Below are 26766 nucleotides of genomic sequence, written 5' to 3' on the forward strand. Positions count from 1 at the left end.
GTCAGAGGATTAATATTCCAAAGTGTTGCATCTCCAAATATAAAGTATACTTTATTGGCTCTTTGATCACTGAGTGCAAATGAGAAAAGATACAATCCTGCTAGATGTTCTTGTTTTTGCCTCGGAAAATGCGCATTTCGAGCAATGTCCAGTTCTTTTTGTGTTCCAGAAATGAAAAAATGTGAAGATATATTATCATTAATTCTTGTTTGCTGATATTTCTTCTTTTTCAAAACATCCTATTTTTCTGTTAAAATAAAAAGAACTGTTAGAAACTCAGAATATTTCTATTCTTGTAATATTCCTATTACAAGATGGGTGAATTTTTCCCTAGAACTTTGAATCTAGGAAGTTCACAATCATGAAAGAAATATCAAGAGTGAATTATAATCAAATAGTCATTAAATTTTGTATTCACTTCCATGACTATGTATACCTGTGTGAGACAGAAACGAACATCAACATGTAGAAAAAGATGATCGATGGATGGACTCAGTATAATCTGTAAATAAAGCAGAATATGATATATGCCGTCTTCCTCATTAACATACAGAATAATTTGCATAGTTACATTTTATATACTAATTCTGAAAGTCTTAAGGATAGAGAAGTAATTTTATGATATAATATTGATGAAAATTATAAAAATAAAGTGGAAAAGATATATTAATGAGTTTTATTAAAATTACAAGAGAAAGGTAAGAAAAAAAGTTACGAATTTTAGATTAAACCTATTTTCCAAATAGGTGTTCAATTTCTTTCTCTCTTCTCCTTCTCGCACTCCCATGATGTGAATGTTGGTATGTTTGAAGTTGTCTCAGAGGCTCCTTAGACTATCCTCATTTTTTTAATTCTTTTTTTCTTTTTTTTTCTGTTCTGATTGGGTGTTTTCTGCTTCCTTATATTCCAGTTCTCTACTTCATCTTCTCTACTGTTGGTTACCTGTAATTAATTTTCCATTTCAATTAGTGCATTTTTCATTTCTGACTAGTTCTTTTTTATGGTTTCTTGAGCATCCTTGTAACCATTGTTTTGCACCCTGTTAGTTTGCTTGCCTCAATTTCATTTAGTGCTTTTTCTAAAGATTCCTCCTGTTCTTTCATTCGGAACCTGTCTCCTCATTTTGGCTGCTTCCCTGAGTTTGTTTCTATGTATTAGGTAGAGCTGCTCCATCTCCTGGTCTTGGTAGAGTGACCTTATGAAGTAGATGTCCTGTAGGGCCCAGTGTCGCAGCCTCCCCAGTCACCCAACCTGGGTGCTCCAGGTGCACCCTTATGTGGACTGAGTGCACTGTCCTGTTGTTGAGTCTTGATTGCTATTGGCAGATCACCGGAAGCGATTGACCCTCAGGCTGATCAGCTGGGAGGACTGGCTGCAACTACAGCAGAGAAGCTGCTGTGCAATGGCCTACCCTACAGAGTAGGACTTATTTCACTGGGGCTTTGGTACCCGCAGTGTCCACCCATTAAGTGTGTCGTTCATGGAGGTGGTATGGTCTGAAGCTCTCCACCAGGTGCAAAGGCACTGGAGCCTCCCCGGAGGTGTAAGGTTGCAAGGTCAGCCACCACTTGTGCCCTGCCAGAGGCCACCTGGCACAAGCTATAGAGCAATCTGCAAATGGCTGTTACTTGTCCTGGACTTGAAGATACCTAGGAGAGGTCAAGCTGCTAACCAAGGCCAGCTACCACTAGTGTCAGGCCCTGTACCACTTAGCAAGAGGTACAGTGTATGCAGAGGCCAGATGCTGCTTGTTTGAGAGATTTTTAACAAATTCTGAATCATGAGGCAAGAGAGGTAATTTGTATGGAAAAGCCACTGGAAATGGCTTGAGTGGGCCCACAGGTTGAGTGGGTCAGGGTCTCAGGGAATCACCAGGGCAAGGTGAACAATAATAGCCAGGTTGATGGAGACTCACATGTGGTGCCTGTAGGCTGGCTCTGTAAGGGGAGGGTTCAGCAAAGAAACAATGGCCTCTGCCAGCACTTCTGTCTGGGGGAAAGCTGCCCCTCTAGCCTTTGCCCTGAAACCAGACAATTCAGTTCCTCTCCTTATGTCCCTGGCATCTTTGAGCTGCTGCCTCAGTGCAAGAGTTCAGAGGAAATGAGCCCAAGTCTATGCATGGGCCTTTTAAGAGGAACTGCATGGGGCTCTGGCAGCCCTCTGTCTCACTCAGCCACTGTCCCTGCTGACTTTTATAGGCCAAAATTATGGGGATTTCTCTTCCCAGTACTGGAACCCTCAGCTGGGGGTTCTGATATGGGGTGGGACCCCTTTTTCCTTAGGGGTGACCTCTGTAGCTGAGATATCACTGCTAATTTTTAACCACCACACGTGGGTATGGGAACAGCCCGTTCAGCTTCGCCCTTTCTACCAGTCTTGATGTGGTTTCTTCTTTATATCCTTAGTTGTAGGACTTCTGTTCAGCTAAATTTCAGGTGGTTCTGATGGTTGTTCTGTAATTTAGTTGTAATTTTGATGTGGCTGTGGGAGGTTCCAAGAACCGTGTTTACCTACACCATCATCTTGCCTGGAACCCTGATTAATTTTCTTAAGTTACAGATATCTAAAATATATTTATTTATACTCAGAAAAAAGACTAGAGCAAAATATTCTTTCAAGTATTTTGATCATCAAACTATTAGGTTATTCACAATTTGTAGAAATTTAGTTGAAGAATTTTCCAACATTCTGGTCACAATGAGAGTCACTATGTTCATAACTCCACCAAATATGCCGAATATGTAGGCCCATTTCATATAACACTAGTAAACAGTGCCTTTTACTTTTCCTGTAACTTTCTTGGCTAATGAAGTTTGCTGGTTGGATTTGTTCTGATCATCCTTAAATCCTTCCATGCTGACAGTTTTAATTAAAAGAAAAAATTCCAATCATTTCTCTAATGCCAGAGAAATGCTAAGTACAAATCTTTTCTATTCAGGATTTCAATACCATGTCCTCTGCTAAAGCCTCATGAAATAGTTTTGGCATTTATAGAGTTTTTCATAGGCTGCATAGTAAACGTGAGCAATACTACTTTACTTATTGTAAAAAAAAAAAAAAAGTATGCAGGGTTAGCATAAAGAGATTACAAATGCAGTATAAATTAGTACTCATGGTTTGCTATTTTATTTTTATTATAGTTTTATATCGCACCCCAATTTTGAAGTTTTGTCAGATTTGCCATGCTTTCCCCTAGATATTCAAATAATTCTTTATCTTGTTTTTTGAGTTTTATATCTGTTTCTGACATTCTCTTCAAATCATCTTTGGAGAGAGGAAGCAGATTATGTATTTTCATTTTAGCAACATTTTCCTTATCTGCTAATAAATTATTATTGATAATTCTTAAGACAAGGATGACCTCTTAGTAGACTTTTTGTTTTTTTACATTCTGATATCTTAACATTATTACCCCTCAGTATCACTGGTTTTTCTTAAAATGTCCCACTATCATTTTCATATTTTTCTTTCCTTACTTCAACTTTTCTTTGACTTACAACTTTGCAGCTTAACTTTGAACATGAATACCCAATAAAAGAAATATGTACTTCTGCACCAGAAATACATATACTGAGACTAAAATGACAGAATCATGATGCTAAATGTGGAACTATAGGGTGTAGCCCAGTCAGGGGAACAAGTAACAGCCTTGTGTGATCGAAGTCTGACCCTAAAATAACAAGGCTAAATTATTTATTTAAGCCTCCTCCCGCCCTAAGCAAGGGAGGGAAGAACCTGGGTAGTGGACCAGGTTCTCTACTCCTCTTCATAGCTGTTGGAAGCACATTTACATGAGCATTATGACCTAAATTATGGCTACCATCCCCCCAGGGAAAGGGCTTGGACCTGATGCGGAGATGGGAGTAGGTGACGAACTTGGGTCTCTCATGCTCTCTCTGGTGCAGCTTCAGGAAGACATTCAGCATGCTCACAACCACCTCAGGGAGCATGAAGAAGAGGTCAGGGCCTTCCACATGCGAGCACAGTCCTCCTTGCCATGGGTGCCACTAAACATAGGTGGAGCCAGCTGTGGCCAGAAAGACCTAGCAGCCCAGAAACCCTGGACTCAGCCACCACCACATTTGACCAGGACCACAAGACAAAGCATTCACTTTTATTCTCAGATCCCAAGGGAAAGAGATTCTAAAGCTCACTGAGTAAAGAACTCTGGAGCTTACACTGAACCAAGAGACATTCATGAACATTTCCCTCCTTGGAGTTTATTCTCATTTACTACAGGTATATGCATTTAACGTAGAATTGTTCTGTGTATTTAACATAGAATTGTGGTTACAGGCGCTTTGCTTCTTTACTTTGAGCAGTGGTGGGTTACCCAGGCTATTTGTGCGCTGCAGGTCCTTTTCAGGCCTTAGTGTCCAATTGAGTTAACATATGAAGATAAAGCTGTGGTCTGCTGCCCCAGCCCTAGAAAGGAAATGATAAGCCCCAATAAACTACTTTATAAGTAGGAAAACTATGGCCCAAAGAATTTGTAACTCACCAAAAATTATGAAAATAACACATAGTAGAGAATATACTTAAATCAAGATCTAACTTTAAGCCTTACTTCTATTTCCAGTCATAGCTAATATTTCAGTGCATTCCAATTTGGTATTCAAATGATGATTTCGTTCCCACTTTGCCCCACAAAATATAGGGTTATATTTTATCAGCTAACAAATCAGAGAGGTCTGGTTACCTCTTTACTCAGCAATAGAATTCCTGAAGATGTCAAAGACATGTAGAGAACTCTTACCACATGTCATTGGTGATAGATGATTTTTCAGAGAATTTATTTAATGCTCCTTGAAGTACAGCAATATAGTTATCTTTGCTATGGATGTTTTCATTAATTAGAAAATTATTCTGTTCTTTTTTAATCCCAGGTATTTTTGTTTGTTTCCAATGACCTCTTGTAACTGAGGGTGCTAAAATGTTATTATGCATGCTGGGCAAATAAATATGTCCATTCATTTCATGTATCTTGCCCTTTAATTTCATTGAGTTTGTCCCCTCAGTCTCTTATTATGCATCAGGGTACAAGGGCAGAACAAATTCATTTTCATTCTATCCTTTGTTGTTTTGAAAAATCAAAGTCAACTCTTATATTTCCTATTTTTCTAGATTGATAATTCTGTATATTTAACATCTAAGTTTTTAATTAGTAACAGACAGATCATCAGATAGAGAAGTTAGCAGCCATAAATTAGGTCACAGTTTTAAAATAAGCTTTAAAAAATATGTTGAAAGGTGACCAGATGGAATATATTACACTTTCACTGTGGACTTTGCAGAGGATCCATTTGGCTCATGAGGCTTCTGCCCTTGAATTGAAACCTGGGTTAATTGAGGCAAAGCTGAACTTGCTCTTTTGTGAATGTGTGAAAGACTACTGCTCTTTTAATTGCTAGAATCATCAGTGCTGTCTTTACATTTGGATATATTCCCATTTTATTTAAAGTATTAGCTGTTAGCTCACATATTTAGTTACCTCTTGCCCTATCAGGTTTTTTATTTAAATTTTCATCCAAAATGGCATTTATCTCTAATGTTATAAGAAATATATTCTTGTAACTGTAGTCTAGTTTCATAAAACTAGGAACCCAGCTCAAAAGAGGAAATTTTAAGAATATGTTTCCTCTTCGGAAGGTCTTTAAAATAAAAAAAATAAAAAGCAGTTGAGTAATGACATTTTGCCATCCTCTGAAAATTCCCAAGGATAAGATTCATCCTTAACGGAGAGCTATTTCCTGTATTACCCATAACATGTTTCCACATATGAAAATTACTCATCGCCTTGCCACCTCCCCTAGTAGACAGAGATCTTTAAAGGCAAACTGTTTACTACTTATTGTTATATCTGCAGCTCCTGGCCAAGTTTATTGGCTCAATAAATGTGTGTTATGAGAATAAATATTTAGCCAGAATGGCAAGAATGGAGCAAAAGTAGTTGACCATTTTGATTTAAAACATTTCATCCATGATATTCAGTGAATGCCCCCAGGTACAATGACTGCCTTATCCTTTGTTTGAAGTGGTGAACTTGATGGAGCTGTGAAGACTTTTAGGGTGCGTGTGGGTTCTCAAACAGCTGGTAGTTTCTTCTATAAAGCTTAACTGTTTTCATACAGAGGATGACAGATGCGAACATTAAAGGCAGCTTTAGCTAGAAAATACATAGAAATCGGTTAGCTCACTGATATTTTAGGTGACCTGAAACCTTCCTCCCTCAACAAGGCAAAGTTAGGGCCCTGATAACTGTTTCTAGTGCCCCTGAGCAAAACTTTCATGGCACTAATTCAAATAATCACATTAAATACTAAATTATCTCTAACCAACCATCATTCCCATGCCTTTTGTTGACTGTGAGCCAGTGAGAAAAGGCAGTGCATGGAGTGTCATCTCAAAGTTAGTGCCTGCCAGACAGAGTGCCTGCCACAACTCAGTGTTCAAAAAGTCAATATTTCTTGGGCACTTCTTGAAGTAGAAAGTGGTTGGAATAGATGTTTTCACTGAAATCACCCAAACCATGTCAATCTTGCCTTCCTTTTATCACTTTTTAAATCTCTTTTCACTGCTTATTTTAAATTTTCCATGACCCTTTTACTCTTTTTCTAAGAAACCCATAAAGCTTTCTTGCTACTCTCATACACATTTGGATAAATAATTGTACTTACAAGAGTTTTGTTAAAACAATCAATAAAGCATTCCACTTACAAGGTAAGTAGTTAATAAAGGAACCTTTTTACTACATGTAATATCTTAATTTTACACAGGGATGTATTTCTGCAAGCTCCCATCTCTTTGACAGATATTATTATGTTTACAAAAAACATCACTGAAGAGCCAGGACAGAGTGTGTCATGTCACCTTCGCTCTGTAAAGGAACAACCTGAGCTTCGATTGCTAAGTGATTGCCTCACAGGCATGCAGCTCATCACTGGACTGCAGGACCACTTCTGCAAATTCTGTCCTGGAGCCATTCAGAAGTGATGAAAATGTTGGCTTGACTGCTCGGAAAATGCTAGGCTGGAGTCTTACAAGCAAATCAGTTTATCTGACATTATCCACATGCATGTAACATTTTAACAAGGGCTACTTGTGATGGAAACAAACAGAAATGTGTAGAAATACAACACATTTTGCTTTTAAATGCTGACTTTAATATTTACTTATACATTATGGAAATTCTATAATTTTTAGCATATCAAGTTCTACAATAATCTAGCCATCTCATGATAAACTAGTTTTTTGTATAGAGCTACATATTAAAAATTCCAACCAAGAAATAAGCACCTTATATGTAAACAAAGACACGTAGCACTAAAAAACTTTGTAAATCTGTTTTGTTAGAATAAACTTGTCTCTGCTTAATAAAATGAAAAGGTTTATTTAAAAACAAAATTATAAAGCATTACACTTGAGGGTGCTCATTTTTAAAAATAGTTCTAGCTGTAATGAGTAAATATCAATAACTTTCTAAAAAGATAATAAAATAGATTTAGCTTTATATTTTGAATAGTTATAGAGTCCAGCAAGTTACTAAGAGTAAGATGAGCGGGCCTTTGTATTCCCCCGTGGACCTATCACTGGGTGTAGGCTGCCTACAGAAGTGGGACATGATTTTGAGTGAGGCAACTCCCTTTGACTAGGGATCAGTTTCTTGAGAGGGACTCAACTGTGAGATATTAACAGGCCACCGTGGAAGAATAAGTTCTTAATGCTAGAGGAGAAATCGGGGTGGCGCACCACAGAGTACACTGAATTCCATACTCTGCATTTCACAGTCCACTTGCTTCAGGTAATACGGCCATCCATCTGGAAACAGCTCGTACAGGTGAGTAGGTTAGTATTTGGTTTCTTTTCTGAGGTGAAATTGCAGGATTAGTGGAACAAACCACAGCCCCAGTGTTGGTCTTGGGACAGCAACTGATAAACTTTGTCTCCATCCTTTAGTATCCATTCTATGTTCTCTGGACCCTTAGTTATCTGTCTATGTAATCCAGACCATTCAAGGGAAATAGTGACTTAGACCCCTCAAGTTTGAGAATCTGGACCCCTCAAGTTTGAGGGGTCTAAGTCACTGTTTACCTTGCTTGTAAAGTGTGGCTATTCCTCCAATGCAGTGCCATCAAAACTGGATAGGGTCAGAGGCTGAACTATAGTACAGCAGCACCAGAAGCCTCAGCTGATCCCATGGAGAGTTCTGAAGCTGGCCTGGACTTTCATAAATGCCCCGAATTGAGAACAGGGTCTGGGTGCTTTGTACTTCATTATTGTTAGCAACCAGTCATGAGATGAGGGTTGCTCCTGGAGGTGAGCATAATCATAAGCAAGCAGCTCACTTTGACTGATGGTAGTTCCAAAGAGGGACTTGGCTGTGAGCTGTCAACAGGCAACACTTCTGGCAGCTGGATCATGATCAGCACCTCAGTCCAAAGGGGGCACCTTGGCAGTGCCCGCAGCATTCACTGCAGTCTGACTTCTGGAATGCTTCCTTTGAATTCTGTTTATTCCAAATATAAGTTTGTCACCCTGGAACTATGTACAGAAATAAGTTTGTGCTGACACAAATTAATGATCTTTTTCAATTCACATGTAGGCTCTATTACAAAAAATACAATGAAGATGACACTATTGGTACACCAACAATAAATAGGACACATGATTTTATAAGTTGTTGAGATGGATTTTTACCATTCCTCATATTCACTTACTTTATAATACCTTGCAACTTGTATTTGCAAGGCATGTGTCTGCTAAGACTAATGTTCTGTAGTCCATACCAGGAAAAACCCTAAAGAGCATATATGGGCGTCCAATCCAAGACCATGGCCTCATTACTACTCTAAACACCTGGGCTAAATAGTCACAGACTTACATAGTAATTTGATGAAGATACAATAACTATTTGATGAAGATACAATATACAAGTCAAATATAAAACTTGATTTCTTACGCTGATTTGGGCTAAATGCATTTTTACTCTTGAGTAGGAGAAAACATTTTTAAGAGGACGGTACATTTTAAACTTTTTAGTCCTTGAACACTATGTTTAAGCTAAGAATTAGTAATTTTAGCCTTAGAGTGATTTTAAAAAATTGGAAGAAACTAATGTGTGTGATAAAATATAACTATTATCAGTGCTTGCAGATCATCATTACTTGACTTTTTTCATCTTTGGAAAAGTTAATACATATTAAGCTCTCATTCAAAGGTCATTTTAATTCTAAATGTACATTAAAATTTATCAATTTTTTGGCATAATTTTAACATACTCTCCAAGGCCCTGTCTACTGACAACACCACATTTGATCAAATAGTATCAGTCTTGCAAATAATGTGACTATTTGATAGCCATTAGAAGGCCTGATGGATTTTCTCGATATATTCCTTAAGGAATTATAAATACATTCTTTATGAAAGAGTTCTTGTATAATAATACAAAAAGTGATTGCCAGTGCTAATACTTTTGGTTGATATCACTCTGCAATCATTATTTCCAATAAAAATGATTGACGGTCTAAGTGGCTGACATGAGGATTGAAACACTCTGTTTATTGCTATTACCATTGTTGGACTAGCCCATAGGCACTTACGTGCAGCTAAGGCTTGTTATGTGAGAAAGCATATACTTCTCCAGAAAAATAACAATAAAATGACCTTGCATTCATCCAGAAATGTTAGTTTCAAAAGTAGATAGAAATACCAATATTTTCCAGATTATAGAGGTAGATTCATTAAGGAGTTAGGATTTAAACCCAGGCCTCCTAACTTCTAGATATATCTTTCTATTAAATAATTTAAATAAATCATCTTAATAATTATATTTATGGAAACCTGTATAGGCAAATTAAGGTAATATATAAAAATGTCTTAGAATTTAAAAAAAATACATATGCCAAAAGTCAGCCTGAAAGATTCTATTAAATCCAGTGTACTCAATATACAATGTATTTATAACAGTTGGCCTCTTCTGAGAAATTAGTTGACAGTTAAAAATATTTTATAAAAAAACTTGAAAACCTCCATATTAATGTATTAGTTTTATATTGTTGCATAACAAATCGCCACAAACTTAGAGGCTTACAATAACACCCATTTATTCTCTCATATTCTGAATGTCAGAAGTCCAGGTGGGCCTGGCTGAGTAGTGTGCTTAGGGTCTTCCTGAGACAAAACTCAAGATAGTGACTGTCCTGTGCTCTTGTCTGGGACCCAGGAGGTGGAGGTGGGGAGGGGAGGACTATTGACTTTCAGCTCATTCAGGTTGTGAGCAGAACTCAGTTCTATTTGATTATAGAACTAGGTCCTCATTTCCTTTCTGTCTATTGGCCTGGGATGGTTTTCAGCGTCAAGTGCTTCATATTTCTCTGACTTCCCCTTTGGCCACCAGCCAGAAAATGTTATCTGCTTTAAGACTCCTGTGATTAGATTAGGCCCACCGGAATAATCTCCCTGTTTTAGGTCAAGCTGGAAAATGTCCCTGTTTTGTGTCTATGGCATAACACAATCACAGAGTGATTGATTGCTCACTATATTCACAGGTTCTGGGTATTAGTGTGAGACACATTTAGGGTGCATTCTGCTTATCACAATTAAAATAAGAAATAAAATTAAAGTGATTATTAAAATCACTGGTTGACGAATCCAATTTTTCACTTAAAACCCAAGGCCTTAATTATTAAGGGAAGCATGTAGCTACATTTTTGTACTCAAAAACTATAAATGAAATCAAAAGGACATTTTTGTTGGGCAGTATTACTATTTTTAGAATATATTTTGCATAGCCAAAAGATGCATAATTTAAAACTGAATTATGCTCTGCATTGGACCAGGTGAGTGTAAGAGAGTTTTCCATTTTCAACTGACTGATTTAAAAATAACATAATTCCTATGTTCCATTATGACTTATTTTAGTTCTTTTGGGGGTAATCTTTCTTTATTCATTGTTTCTGTCTTATGTAGTATACATTTAAATACAGATATTTCATTAAAAGTGATAATTTTAAGTTTGTCTCTCTAAGATTGAATTAATAACATTTCGTTACGAAGATATGGTTATCTCTTTAAGAGGTTTCATTTTCTGGGCCTCTTAGCACATCAGAACATTTGAGCCCAAAATACTAATATAGCAAAACAGCACCCACCAGATACTGCATGACTAAGCTTTTCCTATTGACAGTATCCATTCAAGAAGACAGGCATTCAGAAGACAGATATCACATGAAACATTGGTAAATGTCTGTACTATCATTTATGTAGGGAGGGAAAAAAATTCGCTCAGTAAAAATGTTGATGGAAATCTTCTTATCCAAAAGCAAGTGAGGAGATTATATTGTTGTAGCAGTTTTAAATGTTTGGGAGAACTTTATATTCAGCCCGCACTTACAATCTAATGTCATATAAAGGACCCAAGATGAATGACGTTTACTTAATGTGTCAGCCTAAAACAAGGCAACAACAAAAAGTATTTTGACCTGCATCTGTATTTGGATGTTTTTAAACCAAACAAGTAGACATTTTAAAGGTCATATGAATAGATTTACCATATCCCCCAATTAGGATAATTTGTGTATTTTAGAAGGCTGTTTACCTATTAGAATTGCTTTGAATCTAAGATGAAACCAGAGGAATGGAAAAGCTAAGAAGAGATTAAAACCTTTCTGGAAAGGAGACCAGTTATTTTTCTAATTCCAAAAGGGAAAAAATAGACCATGCTTACTCTATCAAAATTCTCAGCCACCACACATCTGCCGTATCACAGTGAAGCATATTTATATAACTTTTGAAAACGTCATTGTTTACTTTCTGCTTTTGACCTTTCAAGAGTTCATTTTTTTCTTATTTTAATATTCTTAATATTTCCACAATATTTCTTTCTTATTAAGATATAGATGTTTTACATTTCCAATGAGACCTGTAGCACAATGTATATTTTTCTTCTTAAGTTGAATCTTGCAGATTGTAAGACACTCTGATTCATTTTCTCCCTCCATGGATCATCTGAAATTATTTACTTAATACTTAATTTCTTTTCAATTTATTTGAATATGTATAGTCATGCTGAAGCAAAGGGTTTTGCTATTTCTCTAGGGGAAAAAAAGAGACTCAAGAAATTCTAGCAGTTATTCACATTTGCATATTAAAGGAAACAAAATATTAGATTGTACATAGTTTGCAGTGGCAGATGGCTCCCCCCTCCACACACACACACACACACACACACAGTCTTTACTAACAGAATCTCAATTTTGTTCAGATATTTGGATGATCAGCAGAGCACTCAGGGAAGTCCAATCCTCTCTCAGGTCCAGGGGATGAATTACAATTGGTTTACAACAACCGCAATAATCCTAATCCTTTTTGCCAGTGACTGAGTTCAGGAAAATAGGCATAAGACTTAGTTTTACCTAATAAGATGTAAGGAAGTCTGCTGAGTGCCTCTGGGATTTTTTTTTTCCCCCTGAAAGACTAAAGTATTGCAGAAGGAAGGGAGTTTTTCTGCTCAGCTCCTTTCTGCCTGCAGGTGTGGTAACTGTGTGAGGATTTGAAAGAACATCCCACAGTATAGATCCAGAGCCATGGAAGCACAGAGCCACTGAGCCAACAGTAGCCCACTTCCAGACTTCATGACTGAGAAAAGATTTTAAAAGCCCTGTATGTAAACTTCCTGTAGTTCAATGTTATGTTACTTGCAGCCAAAAGCATTTCTAGCTAAAGCAGTTGCTTTTTGTTTTGCTTTCATTTTTATCCAATTTACCAAAAGTAATCCTGAAGATAGTAGATCTGAGTCCTGCTTTTGAGATAGTAAATGACAAGCTCTTTAGTAAACCGATGGGGGGGAAAAGTGCTTTTAAGAGGGGGGGTGAGGAAACTATGTAGTTTTCATTCATTACTAAACACGTACCGATCTATTTGCATCTCCAAATGAATATCTGCAATCTATAAAGTACTCAAGCACCTAGTTTAGAATACTCTAGGAAAAATGTATATATATGTTTTCATGTGGCCACTGAACTGAAATTTGCCTCATGGATTTGTCCATATTAACTAAAATTTATCTTTTCAGTGGAATCCCCCTATTCTTAGGGCTGTAGCACTACTATAAATATCTGGGTATAAAATATTTTGCATGATTAAAAAGAGAGAAATTAGTCATATATAGGTATATTCATGCTGAATGAGTATCATTGTTTTTTCAAAGGGAATTATATTCCACATTTTGCTTCAAGAGGAAAGAATACCTTTGGGGATACTGATTTTATTTGGAGTTGCATAAAATTTAATAGCCATGTTTATGTGTTCATTAAAATCATGCCCCTTGGATATTCTAACATTTATAGTCTGTCTTAGAAATAGTCTACTTAAGTAAACTCTATTAAGATATGATTTAATATGTCAAACTAAACTAAACATTTTTAAACATAATCTAAATATCTAGGAATCGATCAAAATAGAACAATAAAAAAAGCACATAAAAGTTAAAGGATAGAGAATTAGTTGAATGACTCATGGTGTATCCTTGAATTGGCGGCATATATATTGCTGAGTACTCAAGGAGACTTTTTAATCAAATGAAAAGAATAAAAAAATTAGGTGACAGAATATGAGCAAGATTCATATTTAATTTAAACACACATAATTGAAACATATTTATAGAAAAAGAATGGAAGTATATACAATAAAGTAATACTGTTGATTATATTTATTGTAAAGTTTAAATATTTTCTATAATAAGATATTTATGTAATTGGGAGAAAACATAAAACTGATTTTAAAATGAACTAAAAGTTATGCAATCTTTACAATGTCTAAGTAAATATAAAATCACAAGGAAGCTTGGGCGTATGATAGCAGCATTCGTAAAAATGAGAAAGTAGAAATCAGCCTTCCCCTACAATCTGCAGAATGATCTGTGATTAGAGTAAGATTTCTATCAGATTCTGGCTGATTATCTAATCTGATCATCCCTCTTCAAACTAGAAGTTGTAATAGTGTATTTTTATAGGCATGTTGCTTAAGGGACAAGCTTTATAGCATGAAAAACATGTAACAGGATTTGTGAATTAGAAGGTAGGATTTAAATCATAAGGCAGACTGTCCTAAAATGGGCCACTTGTGCTGTTTATTTATAACAATGGATGACAAACTGATGAGAATGCCTAAGCAGATTAAATGATACTGCTGCTGCAGTTGAGAAAATTGAGCTAAAATATAATTAACTTTCAGCAAAAGATGACTATATTCCGATCATTTTGACCAGGGATATTTGTTTTATGGGTATACAGTTATATGCATTAAAACACCTTCATAGTTAATATTAGAACACCTGATTGTTAATAATTTTAAACTGATGCTTAAAGAAGTTGTTTAAGACATGATTTGCTAATCCAGGCTTCTTAGGAATGCTGTCCCAGTCCATTAGAACTGATTACATTGTTTTATTTATATTAGAAGTCTATCAGCGATATTGGTGAGCTGATACCAGTGTTGCTTCCTAGTTAAAAAATCACACCTGAACACATTCCCATATATTACAGTGATTGCCTATCAATGATAAATATAAATCATTTTAGGGAATAAGTGATTCAGTTACATCGTGTAACGTTTTTCTGCGGCATCTGTCATAGTCACTTGCATCCTGCTGATGCTTAATAAACGTGAACTGATTCACGGGTCCAACTCTTTTTCTAATTCAGCACTTATGGAATCATGTGTCCAGTGTTTGAATTGTACTACCCCCTCTCAGCTTCTAATAAGTATGGTGATATTATCGAATAATAGTTTTATATATATAAAAAGGTTTATATATGTGTGTGTGTGTATATATATATATAAAATGTTTATATATATATAAAAACATATATATTTTTATTTTGAAATTGATTTTGAAATTGATTTTAGAATCTTTGTGAACAATGAGAAAGATAAGAAAATTTAGTTGCCTTAAATGATAGGCTCCTTTTTCCAGAATTTTTCTAGAAGAAATTATTTTGGTAATACAATGCCATAAAGATTGGAGTTTTCCCCAAAATTAATCTATGAATTGAATGTAATTTGAATAAATATGAAAACATCATATATGTGTTTATGAAAACCTAAAAAACTGATGTTAAGTTCATGTGCTTTGTCTATAATACCTATCCTTTATAACTTAAAAAATATAGACTTTCATTGTAGGAAGCTTTATTGTAAGAAAAAGAAGTAGAAACACACTGACAGTGTTGTTAAGGTGTGACTCGGTGTTTTCCAGGCAGATGTTTATCAGCCTTTTACTCTGGGGTGCTACTTTCTAGTTATTATAAAACCATGCCATGCAATATCACTGTGACTCTGGATCTGGCCAACATTTTGGTCTGTCATGATTGACAACCTTATCTAATTTTTATCTTACACAGCTAATTTGATTTCATCATTACAGCCCCAAATACAATATGGAACCCATGATGATTCAATTACCTTTTTTCAGTTGATAATATTAACCATTTAGCTGGAGACTCAAGTTAAATCTACCTCTCAAATAGTCTACTTAGGCCTACAGAAATCAACCCTTAAAGAATGATTTACATCATCAAATGGGCTTTGTCTGTCGTTACAGATAGTCTCATAATTTTTACCTGAAACATAAAATATAAGATTTTTTTTTTTAGAAGAAGAAAAGATGAGGCTAAGAAATGCAGCAGAAACTGTAAGTTAGGTGCTATCTGGCAAACTTGAGACTGTTATCCTGTTAGGTCATCTCTCCTGGGCAGTACATCATTTTCAATTACATTCAGACTGAGCCATTGTCAGTTATGTCACATCAACTAGCTGAAGCAACTGGGAAGAAGTTAGTATGCATTTTTACACTCTGAGAGAATTATGAGTAATTTTTTGAACAGTGTGAATCATGGGATTTATTGACAAAAATCACTCATCGGCCAAATTACAAGGGGATGCAAAATCTTCAGTATTTAGGCAATTATGTACAATCCAGTTAGAGGAGATGTGATTTAGATAAATGCCAGTTGCTAAAATGAGAAAAGCAACAACACAAAAGAATAATAATAAAAAAAAAAGAGGAGAATGAAGAAAGATGATCTAAGAAGTTAAATGAGAGAGAGTTAATGAGTAAAGTTAAATGAGATACAGCGAAATTAGATAAAGCCCTGCCTTTGGGTAATGATGCAAGTGAAGGATTACCCTTGGTAGCAATGTGTGGGTGTCCCTGTTTATTAAAGTTGCCACGTCACTAAAGGTGATGATTCTCTTACAAATCTTTAATGAAAAGGAGTGCATGTGAGCTAACAGGTTTGTAATAAAGGCAATAAAATGAAAATATCCTTCTGGATTACTCTGAGAGCAAGGGGATAAAAAAGGAGAGCCCTGGCTGGATCGTTCAGTCGGGTAGAGCGTTGTTCTGATACGCCAAGGTTCTGGGTCAGTCTCCGGTCAGGGCGCGTGCAACAAGCAACCAATGAGCGCACAAATAAATGGAGCAGCAAATTGATATTTCTGTCTCTCTCTCTTTTTCTCTCTCTCTAAAAATCAATAAATAATTTTAAAAATAGTAGGATTTTAAAAAAAGGAGAACAAAACCTTTATTAATTAATACTATAAAAGGGAAACCAATAAAATATGATATAGAAAATGCTTTATAATTTTGTAGCATGATAAGTCAGAAATAATAAATTACCATTTAATGAAACCCAATGAAGAAAGGTTTGTTTTATAAAACACCATCTGTCAATTTTGGCGTTAATGTGTCAAAAAAGAGAAAGCATTCTAGTGAAGAATGTGATGCATTAGGGAAACAAAAAAAAAAAAACAAGTCTAGACTGAAAGTTCAGCTAGTGGAAGAAGCTTTTACATGAATTTATGTAGAAAGCATATTGGTTAATATCCTAAGTATGTCATGAACAAAGGACATGATAGAACACTTTGTTCAGTCCTCCTTGTATTTTTTCTTAGTCACTTAAACCAAGTCAAAGGAACCTCTACTTTTTATTTCTTCTCACCATGTTACCCTTGAAGTAGGACCCAGAACATCACTATATTTCTAAAACTAAAATCCACATCTTCAAAGCCTTTGAATAAGTTTAAATTTTAGCCTTTTGTTTTTTTTTAATTTTGAGAGATGAATTCACACTTCCCAATACTGAGCAAACTTCGATGTCTCATTAGGTCTCTGTGCCAGAACCGAGATCTTGGCTGCAGACAGCTCAGTTTCCTTACCTTATTTCTAGCCCCCAGCCCTCAAGTCAAACAGCCTCTCAGACCCTTTCTTTTGTCTTAGACCATTTAGTTTTGTCCTTACTTTAGTCTCACTGAGCATTGTACCTATCCAGCAGTTAGACGAACCCATCACCTGAAAAACAGCTGAGTAATTATTATGTATTATGTCAACTCATCATGTAGGGCTCTCAGTCCTCACACAACATGGGTGATCATAGTATATTCATAGAAACCAGGTCTGAGGGGGAGAAGAGGTTCTGCATCAGAAAAATACCAAGATTTTCTTCACATTGCTCCTCATTATTTTATTGATTTACAAAATATGTTCTTAGTGCCTATTTTGTGCAAAGTTATAAGTTAACAAATTAGAGATGTAAACATACATTTTTAAATGGTCACTTTTCTTAAGGAGCTTATGCAAATAGATATGACATTTGGAATGAAATTAGAGCAAGATCTTACTGGAGCACTAAGCAGAACTAAGCCAATCCCAATTAGGTATCATTTAGGAGGTGATATTTAAATTGACCCTTGAAGAAAAATAAAATATTGATATATGGTAAGAGGAGTACCTAAGGGATAAAAAAAATTATTAAAGAGTAAAGGAATAACATTTTAAAAGGCACAAAGGTGGCAAATAACTTTCCATGTACATGGAACAGCAAGGAATCCAATATATTTGGAATCTATGATGACTTGAGAGATTAAATGAAATGTGTCTGAAAAATATAGTACAAGATCATGGAAGCCCTTGAATGATAAAATAAGGATTTTAGAACTCATTATATAAAGAATGGGAGCCATTGGTGTTTATTTATCAGAGAAATGACATGATATCCTCTTGTCCCACTTTTTAAAATTCACATCAACTGTTTTCTTTGTTTACAGCACCCTTCCACCATAGTCCGTCCAACCCTCCATGATTTTATTTGGTAAAGTTTAGAAGTTTGTTTGATACACCTCTTATGAAAAGAGTTTCACCTCTTCTGCTAAGCTTTGAAGGAATAGTTTTTCTCAGAATAAGTTTACATTTCTCCCACCTTCCTTGCTTGTGCTCAGAATTTTTTTTATGATTTTTGTATAATAATCATCTTTTTTTTTAAATCTACCCTCACCACTTGACTTGATTTCAGGGAGAATTTATCAATGCTTTTTATATCCTCAATATCTTTATAGCATGTTATTTTCTAGATGCTTAAAAAATTTTAGTTGACTGACTGGTCAGAACTATGTCTTGGTAAGAAACCTTCATCCTCGGTTGAAGAAAACAGAAACAGAAGGACTATTTGAGGATGAGCCCAAATAATTTGGAGAAAAGCTGTATTATAATGGTTTCATTTTGCCAAAGGAAAATATGAGTTCCCTCTAAGGGGTTGTATTTCATACTTCTTTGGAACACCCAATTCTTTAGATACCTAGAAGCCATCATTGTCCCTTAAAATAGAATCTAGCCTACTCTTTTTGTTTTTTTGGTCTGAAAACTTAAAAATTATCTTTAAGCAAGTTTAAGCTGTAATACTATGAGTTCATAACAGTGAGAAAAATATCAAAAGAGATAAATGCACATCTCGTTCTGTTCCCTGGGAAGAAGGTGTATCTAATATTTCCCACAAATCTTAATGTTTTAGTGTTCAGAAGTTCAAGTTCTATTTAAATCTCACTCAGCTGATTCAAAATTAATTATATGCTGTTTCTCTCTTGCCTTTCTACAGTATGCTGCCTGGCTAGTCCTGTGGGTTACGTGGAATGTGTTTGTCATCTGCTTCTATTTGGAGGCTGGGGACCTCTCAAAGGTAATTTGCCATCTATTTGCCTGGGTCATCAGCAGTGTGCTAATAAGCCTCTTCCCAAGTAAGGCAGAGTCTCACCCTGCTCTTGTCACTTAGATGGGCCCCGAACGAAAGTACATTGAGAAGCTCTCTCATCTTGATCTCTGCGTTTCTACCATCAAAGATATGTTTTTGTGCTGTCACAAAAATGTATTTTTATTTTTAAGCAAAACTAATGTGAAACATTGATTCCTATAGTGGCCATGCTGTAGATGTTTAAAACATTGACTGATTGAGAGATTTCTGAAGCAGAATAGGAATTTTTTTAGAGATAAAATCTTGAAGATTAAGTCGTTTAGTTTGCTTATTGCTCTGCTAAAGATTTTCCTGACTGGGCCCAAATAGCAATGCAATAATTTGAACAATGAATGGGTTTTAGTTCAGTAAAATTGTTATCAGAGGTGTATAATTTGTTATTTAGATAAATAAAAGAAACATTTTATTCTAAAATAGTCTACAAAATACTTATAATACTTTCTTTTTCACTAGGTTTCTTTAGTTTGTGCTGTCCTCATGTTTGTTTGCTTTTGGGTGTGTGTATTGCTATTCCACCACGAATCCCTTTACTATTGAAATAATGCAGTCTTTCGATCTCTAAAACCAAGATCTTTCTTTTGGAATGCAGTTCATACCAGGTAAATCAAATGAGATAATCCAGTCAAAGTAACAGCATATCTGGCTTGAAATGCTTGAGAGGGATGCAAACTTGTACTTCTTCATATTAACTTTAAAAGACAGATGGTAAAATGTTCTCTCGCCCATCCCTTATTAGAACAGAAAGACCCTGCAAAGAGGTTGACATATTAAAAACCCAGAGACGATAACGTGCTTTAAAAGGCATAAAACCCCAACTGAGCTGTAAAGTCACCAGGAATTACTTTGCAGGGCTGTATATTTTGGGAGGTGGGTGATGGGAGTAGTAGTAATGCACATTTTTAATCTAGCATGCAAGAGTTTTATAAAGCACTCTGAGCATTTGCAAGGATGCTGATCTGACCTGGTAGAGGCATTTCTATGATTCTTGTAGCGCATTGTCCTCCACGCTCTGGGCAGAAGGCAGTCTTTTCGGAAGGTGCTGTAGCCAATGAAAAGAAATCGTTCAGGTGACTCTGGGAAGAACATAGACAGGACTGATGCTGTGTCCGTGCCAGAGAAGCAATACACACTTCCCAAGGGCTTGAATGCCTTACCCAATTTATATATCTCTGCTGCTCTCTAACCCATTTTATTCAAAGAAATTCCACACTAGAATGACTTTTAATGATATTTTTAATTTCAAATAATCACCTTAAAAATTGGAAGGCATTTATTCAGGCATATTGGCTGAGTAAAAATGATCTAGCAGATCAGTTTGTTTAATATAAAAGGAGAGAGGGAGGGAGAGAGATTTGAGCCAAGCAGGCTGCACAAATGTTCTGTAATTGTGTTCGCTGTTCCACGTGATAACTGCAGGCACAGTATAGAGCTCGTGATCTCATGACCTTGGACATGGGCAATGAAACCGCAGCAAGGGTACATCCTAAAACATTACAGTTCTAGACAGTTGCAACCCAGATGACTAAGAATTATTCTAATGTACACAGGCAGGTAATGACTACCCCTTGGCAGTTAATACTATTTCTTTTCTTTTCACCTTATAAACCAATGCTAGGCTCCACAGAGCACATGAAAATTTAATATTTTTAAACAAATAATCTAAAAGAAAACCATAAAGGGCAAAGTTATAATAGTTATCTGCACTAGGATTTTTTCTCCTTTTCCTACTCAAAAGGTTTGAGAAAGGAGTATGTGTACCATTTAATTCTTTAGCTCCTGTAACTGCCTCACATTCTTTAAGTGACAGAAGGAAGCAGTGGTGATTGAAAAACGTACAGATATATAAAAACTCAAAATGGGACTCCAGAAACTGCTGATAATACTTAGATTACAGAATATAAACAATTTTTTCTCAACCCACCAAAAAATAAAATAGTTTGACCATAGGAATGGGTCATTTTGTTTGAGGCTGAGGGAGAAATATGGGAAATTGATTCAGAGAGGAAATTCTTATATATATGAAAGAAGTGTGTTTATTTTTATAAAATATTTTATAAATCATGATTTCTTCGCAGTGAATGTTGGCAAGAATGTTCAGGCAATCTTTAGTTACCTGTTAGAGTTTAGAATATTGTGTGGTCATTTTGCACAGGGTCTTTTCTGTTTGTTTTTTTCTACACTGTTTGCCTGGTACTAATGAGCAAAACAGAGATTAGAGTCATTAACCAACCCAGTGTGTACATTCAGTAATGAAATGGCTTAATTACAAAGATATGATACACAGGACTGACCTGTTTGATCTTCAGTTTTCTTTGTACCCATAGTTGTATAGTCAATGAATATATTTTAATTTTATCCCCATAACATTTAAGGAAAAATAAAACTAATCCACCAGAGAAACTGCTTTAAAATGTTTTTATCTCAGTTAAATTAAAATAATTGGAATATAGTATAAAACAGTGATAGCAACAGATGATAGCAACAAGCATATACATTATATAATAATTATTTCCACATTGTTTACATTAATGGTTTAGATTTAATGTTGTAACTAAATATCCTATTGAATCATACAGTGTGTTACAACTTTGGCTGATATTTTAATAGATCTTCTATTAAGGAAACAGATTTGACATTAGTTTGTAACCCAGAGTGTCTGCTAACTTTGTAGGCAATTGCCTTTGAGCATTCAATGTCTATTGAATTAATAATTTCAGACTAATAGTTTTGAGAATTCCTCATGTAAATAATCTTATTGTTCTATTGTGTTGTTTTGGACCCTTCTGATTCTCTTGCTCACATGTCAAATAGACAGAAATGGGAACTAATTCCAGCTATCAACTGGAACTGAGTTATTCTGAAGAGAGAATATCTGCTATTTGTTCTGTAGTACAATTTTAACTTCAAAGTGCACGGTAGTTAGAAGGTAAACACATTTAATGTGGTAATTTACCTATTAGGTTCATCACCTGGGAAATAAAATTTATTAAATAATTTTTGAATAGTAATACAAAGGAAAAAATGTAGTGGTCTTTTGTGGTCTGTAAAAGCCTGTATTTTATTGGATGTGATAGAATCGAATATTACTCTTAGGCTAAAATTACATTCTAACACTTTCTTTACATGACTATTTTGAAATCTCGGTTTTTACATTTGTAATTTATGGGGCACCATTGGTGAATGATATACCTAACTTTAGAAATAAAACAATAAATTTACAGAACATGAAGGAGCAATCAAGGGATTATTTTACACTTAAAACAACCAATTTCTTTTAAACCCCTTGAGACTAAGGATTCAGGTATATATCCCTCAGGCTTTATTATATTATCAGACACTTACCTAGTTAAACATATCCTAAAGCAATTAATTATACCTAGTGATATGTAAGTTTCATAATGAACACTTTTAATTGCAACTTCTAGATAGCTGCCGTATTTGAATAATGTGGATAGTTGTTTATGTGATCTAGAAAAAAAATTTTACTTTTAAAAATAATATAAAATAAACCCATGTAAGAATGGGGCCTATTAAAGCTTTGGAGAATAAAATTGCCCCCTTGCAAATGTAAGAGACAGAAAGAAGATAAAACCTGCCATTCACTGTAGGCAATATGGAACACATCCTTTAAGCCAGATGTGAGGGCTGTGTGGATCAATGTACTATTGCAACAGTCCCTATTTTATTCCTTCTATTTTAAAAAAAGTACTCATTTAAAAAGGTGCCTGATATTTGGATATTTTCTGCTCAATGCAATCAATATTTGTATAAAAATTTGCTTTTATGATTTCATACAAAAAAGATGATATGGAGAGAAATCTCATAATAATTTTTATATTTGAATTAGTGCTGTTCTTCAAGAAGCAAAAAATATCTGTGCAATTACGAATAAATAAAGAATTCCTCTGATAATTGATTTAAGACTAAGTTAAACAAATATCAAGAGGTCAGTTTTTTGGATTCATATCTTTTTATTTTGCTTTTTTTTTTTTTTTACAGAAAAATGTATATAGCCTAAGAAAACTTGAATTAACAGTTACTGAACTAATAAGAAAATTTTCACTTTCCAACCATCAAAGTAGATTTTGTTTTAGGTAATAGAATAAAATGTCCTATATGTAATTAGGAATTAAGAATGTAATTTTTGGCCAAAATAGAAATGAACCAACCTGTTATAATTTGGTTAAAAATTATTAGAAAAACAAACCAACAAGGCATGATGTGTCTTATCCACCGTAGGCTGGCTCCTCGCCTGAGCTGTGCCTTTTCCGCCCAGCGGGAAGGACAGAGCGGGCCATGGTCTGCGGCACCCAGAGCCCAGTGGGTCTCCTGTGTGAGGAACATCCCGAGTGTCTGTCGGGCTGTGCTTCCCAGTGTGTTGTTCCTGTGGAGATGTGAATGCCCACTGCTTAAGATATCTCTATAAAGTGCCATGTGATTAAACCTTTTTCTTATTTCTGGGTTTTTTTTGTTGGTTTTGTTCCTTACAACATACAAAAAAGACAAGGTGCCACCATTAAACCTGCCTCTGCCATTCAAAAAAAAAAAAGTAATTGCCTAACTTCTCTTATATTCTTTAATAGTGCATTGAATTAAACTGCTTACTTTCTTCTTCAATTCCCTTTCCTTTGCTTACTCTTCCTGCTTCCTTTCGATACTCCTAAAGTGAGTAATAGGGAAACTGTCCACTTCTCTGTCTACCTCCTTTCCCTTGAAAACGCATCCACTGTAAGAATTTAAACTATCATTTCTACACGTCTACCAGGTTAATATCTTCAGTCCTGACCTTGTTACTAATTTCAAGTCCCACATCTCAGACTTCCTGTTAGTATCATGTCGATTCCACTGTCACCTTATATTCAACATATCCAAGGAAATTGTCATCATACCAAAGAGGGGAAAAATCCCTGAGAGAAAAATGGAGTTTCAAGAAAGTTAAAAGATAGATATGTGAATTAAAAAACACAAAACCATAATTGTAAGGTGTTATGGAATTTAAATGTATGTGGAATTAAAATGCATGATAATAACACAAATGGCAGAAAGTTGTCGAAGTGTTTTAAGTTTCTAGTGTTTCATGGAAATGGTAAAGCTAATATTTATATTAGATTATAATATTTCAAGGATAATAATTTTTTTAGTAATGATTAAAAGAAAGTATATCTACAATACCCAACTATAGCTAAAAAAAAGTAAATAATATAAATAATTGATTACTCCAAATGAAACTAAGAAATGAGAAAAACCAACAAAAATGGGAGGGCAACAAGAAAAAATATCAAGATAGATGCTATAATCCAAAATATATTATTAATTACATTAAATGTAAATAAACTAAATACTCCAGTTAAAAGATTAAGATTTTTCAGTCTAGATAAAGACACAACATGCAATTGTATATTGACTATAAGCGAAACACCTTAAATAAAATGATTTAAATTGAAAAAAGAAAAAGTAGAAAAGATATACACACAAAAATGATGTAATAATTCTAATATCAGACAAGGTAATATTTAAAGCAACTAAAGATATATAATAAAAAGGTCAATGCACTTGAAGATGTTGTAATCAGTATTAACTGCATAAAACATTATAGCTTCAAAATATATAAAGTAAAAATGGACAGAATTAAAAAGAGAAATAGCCAATCACAATAGGAGATTTTTAACACTCTTCTTTGAACACATCAATCATCAAAATTCAAAAAGGATATAGAATATCTATTTAATACAATGAACAAGCTTAACCTAATTGACATATTATAACACTACACCAAACAATAAAAGGATACATATTTTCAAAGATATATAGAAAATTCAATTATACAGTGATTCCAAACATAGAATTCTCAAAATATAGAATGATTTGCCCTGACTAGTGTGGCTCGGTTGGTTGATTGTTACCCTGTGCACCAAAAGGTCACAGGTTAGATTCCTGGTCAGAGCACATACCCAGGTTGTGGCATGTATGGGAGGGAAGGACCTGATGTTTCTTATATCAATGTTTCTCTCTCTTTCACCCTCTCTATCTAAAATCAATAAAATATATATAATAATTTGCAACTATTCATCAAGTATTCTTGGGCACTGGAATTAAGCTAAAAAAAACCACACACAACAAAAAACAACCCGTGACTGCTTATAAATTAAGCAGTATACTTCTAAATTACCTATGGACCCAAAATGTTAGAATGTAGATTAGAAAATATTTTGTACTGACAAAAACCTTGGGGGCAGGAATCTAAATAGGTGTTAGAATAAAATGTGTGACTTTGCATAGAGATATTAAAGGAGAAGAAGTACTGAAAAATTAATGCTCTAAACTTCCAAATCCAGAAGCTAGTAAAAAAAGAGTAAATGAAACCTCCAGAAGTAGAAGGATTGAAATAATAATGAAAACAGAACTCAGCGAACATACAACAGGGAAAAAAAGTCAATGAAGTCAAATTATTTCTTTTAAAATGTTAATTTGAAAAAAACCTATTAAGATATATTGAGGGGAAAAAGTAAAAATACATTTTGGTAATATCGCAAAGTACCCTACAAATTAGCTAGAAAGCGAGAGTATGTTATAAATAAGGTTAAGCCAGTATATTTGACTATCAGGATGAAATGGACAAATCTGTTGGAAAATACAACTTGAAATAAGGTAAAAACTTGAACACTTTTATCCTTTAAAGAATGTGAATCATTAATCAAAACCTTTGACAGAAAAAACAAAACAACGTTTTGTCTACATGGTTTCACTAGTGAATTCTTAAAAGCTTTTAAGGATGTTGCAATGCCAATTTTGCATACACTCTTTCAAGGAATAAAGTGGAAAGGTCATCTATCTTAACTTATGAGGCCAGCATACATCGCTTGTAAGGTAGAGGCGTGATTATCAAATGACCTACACATTACTGAATTGAAATGTAATAATGTAAACAAGGATAAAGGAAAAAATGGTAAATATCTCCCCACAATAACTCTATAAATAATGATGTAATATTTTTCACACTGTGTTATATTTATTTACATTTCCATATTTCCTACAAAACTTCAACTTTCTAAAAAGCCATATGTCATTGTCATTATTCAGGAGAAAGTCTGCCCTTGAGGTACCACACAGTACTGAGGAATTATAGAATCAAGAGCATTTTAGATGTTAAATAAGCCTAATTGATCCATCATAAAATAAATACAAGTTGCTCTTATTAATATATTTCAATTATTTGTTTACTTAACACTCTTTCCTTCAATAGAGGAATCATTTCATATTCATCCCTGGGACCAAAGGAAATGCCAGACATAGGAACAATGCTCACTGGAATAAAATTAAATGATAATATAATGGATTTCAATTACTGCCTAGCTCCATCAAATAGAGCTGCTGGAGGTATTCTCTTCTAATCCACCATTGCATAGCTAATGGAATCAACATCTCCCATTCATGGCTGCCCCAGTGCTCCGTGGTGATAGTAAACACAGGAAAAAAGTCTGAGCAGCTGGCCACCTAGATTAGTGTTTTTTAAGATTCAGAATCATATGAATCATATGAATTACCTTCATATCTTTTTAAATTAGGGACTGATTTCTTTGGAGTGAGGCCTGAGTTATTTCACACCTAATCAACTCCTACATGTTGACATTCTTATTTGTACAGTAAACATACTTTGATTCGTAAATATTCGATTACCTGAAGC

The 26766-nt window shown here is 34.8% G+C and overlaps 1 protein-coding gene across 2 annotated transcripts in view; it reads left to right on the forward strand.

Annotated features, from left to right (window-relative positions):
- The window catches only part of NKAIN2 (sodium/potassium transporting ATPase interacting 2), a 754712-nt gene that overhangs the window by 406781 nt on the left and 321165 nt on the right, over positions 1-26766 (forward strand). For both annotated transcript variants that reach the window (XM_016212728.2, XM_016212719.2), the window contains exon 3: positions 18930-19010. In XM_016212728.2, coding sequence (XP_016068214.2) covers positions 18930-19010 — 81 coding nt within the window. The remainder of the gene's footprint in view (positions 1-18929; positions 19011-26766) is intronic.

The sequence above is a fragment of the Miniopterus natalensis genome, chromosome 5, assembly GCF_054644295.1.
Source record: "Miniopterus natalensis isolate mMinNat1 chromosome 5, mMinNat1.hap1, whole genome shotgun sequence".
Lineage (NCBI taxonomy): Eukaryota > Metazoa > Chordata > Mammalia > Chiroptera > Miniopteridae > Miniopterus > Miniopterus natalensis.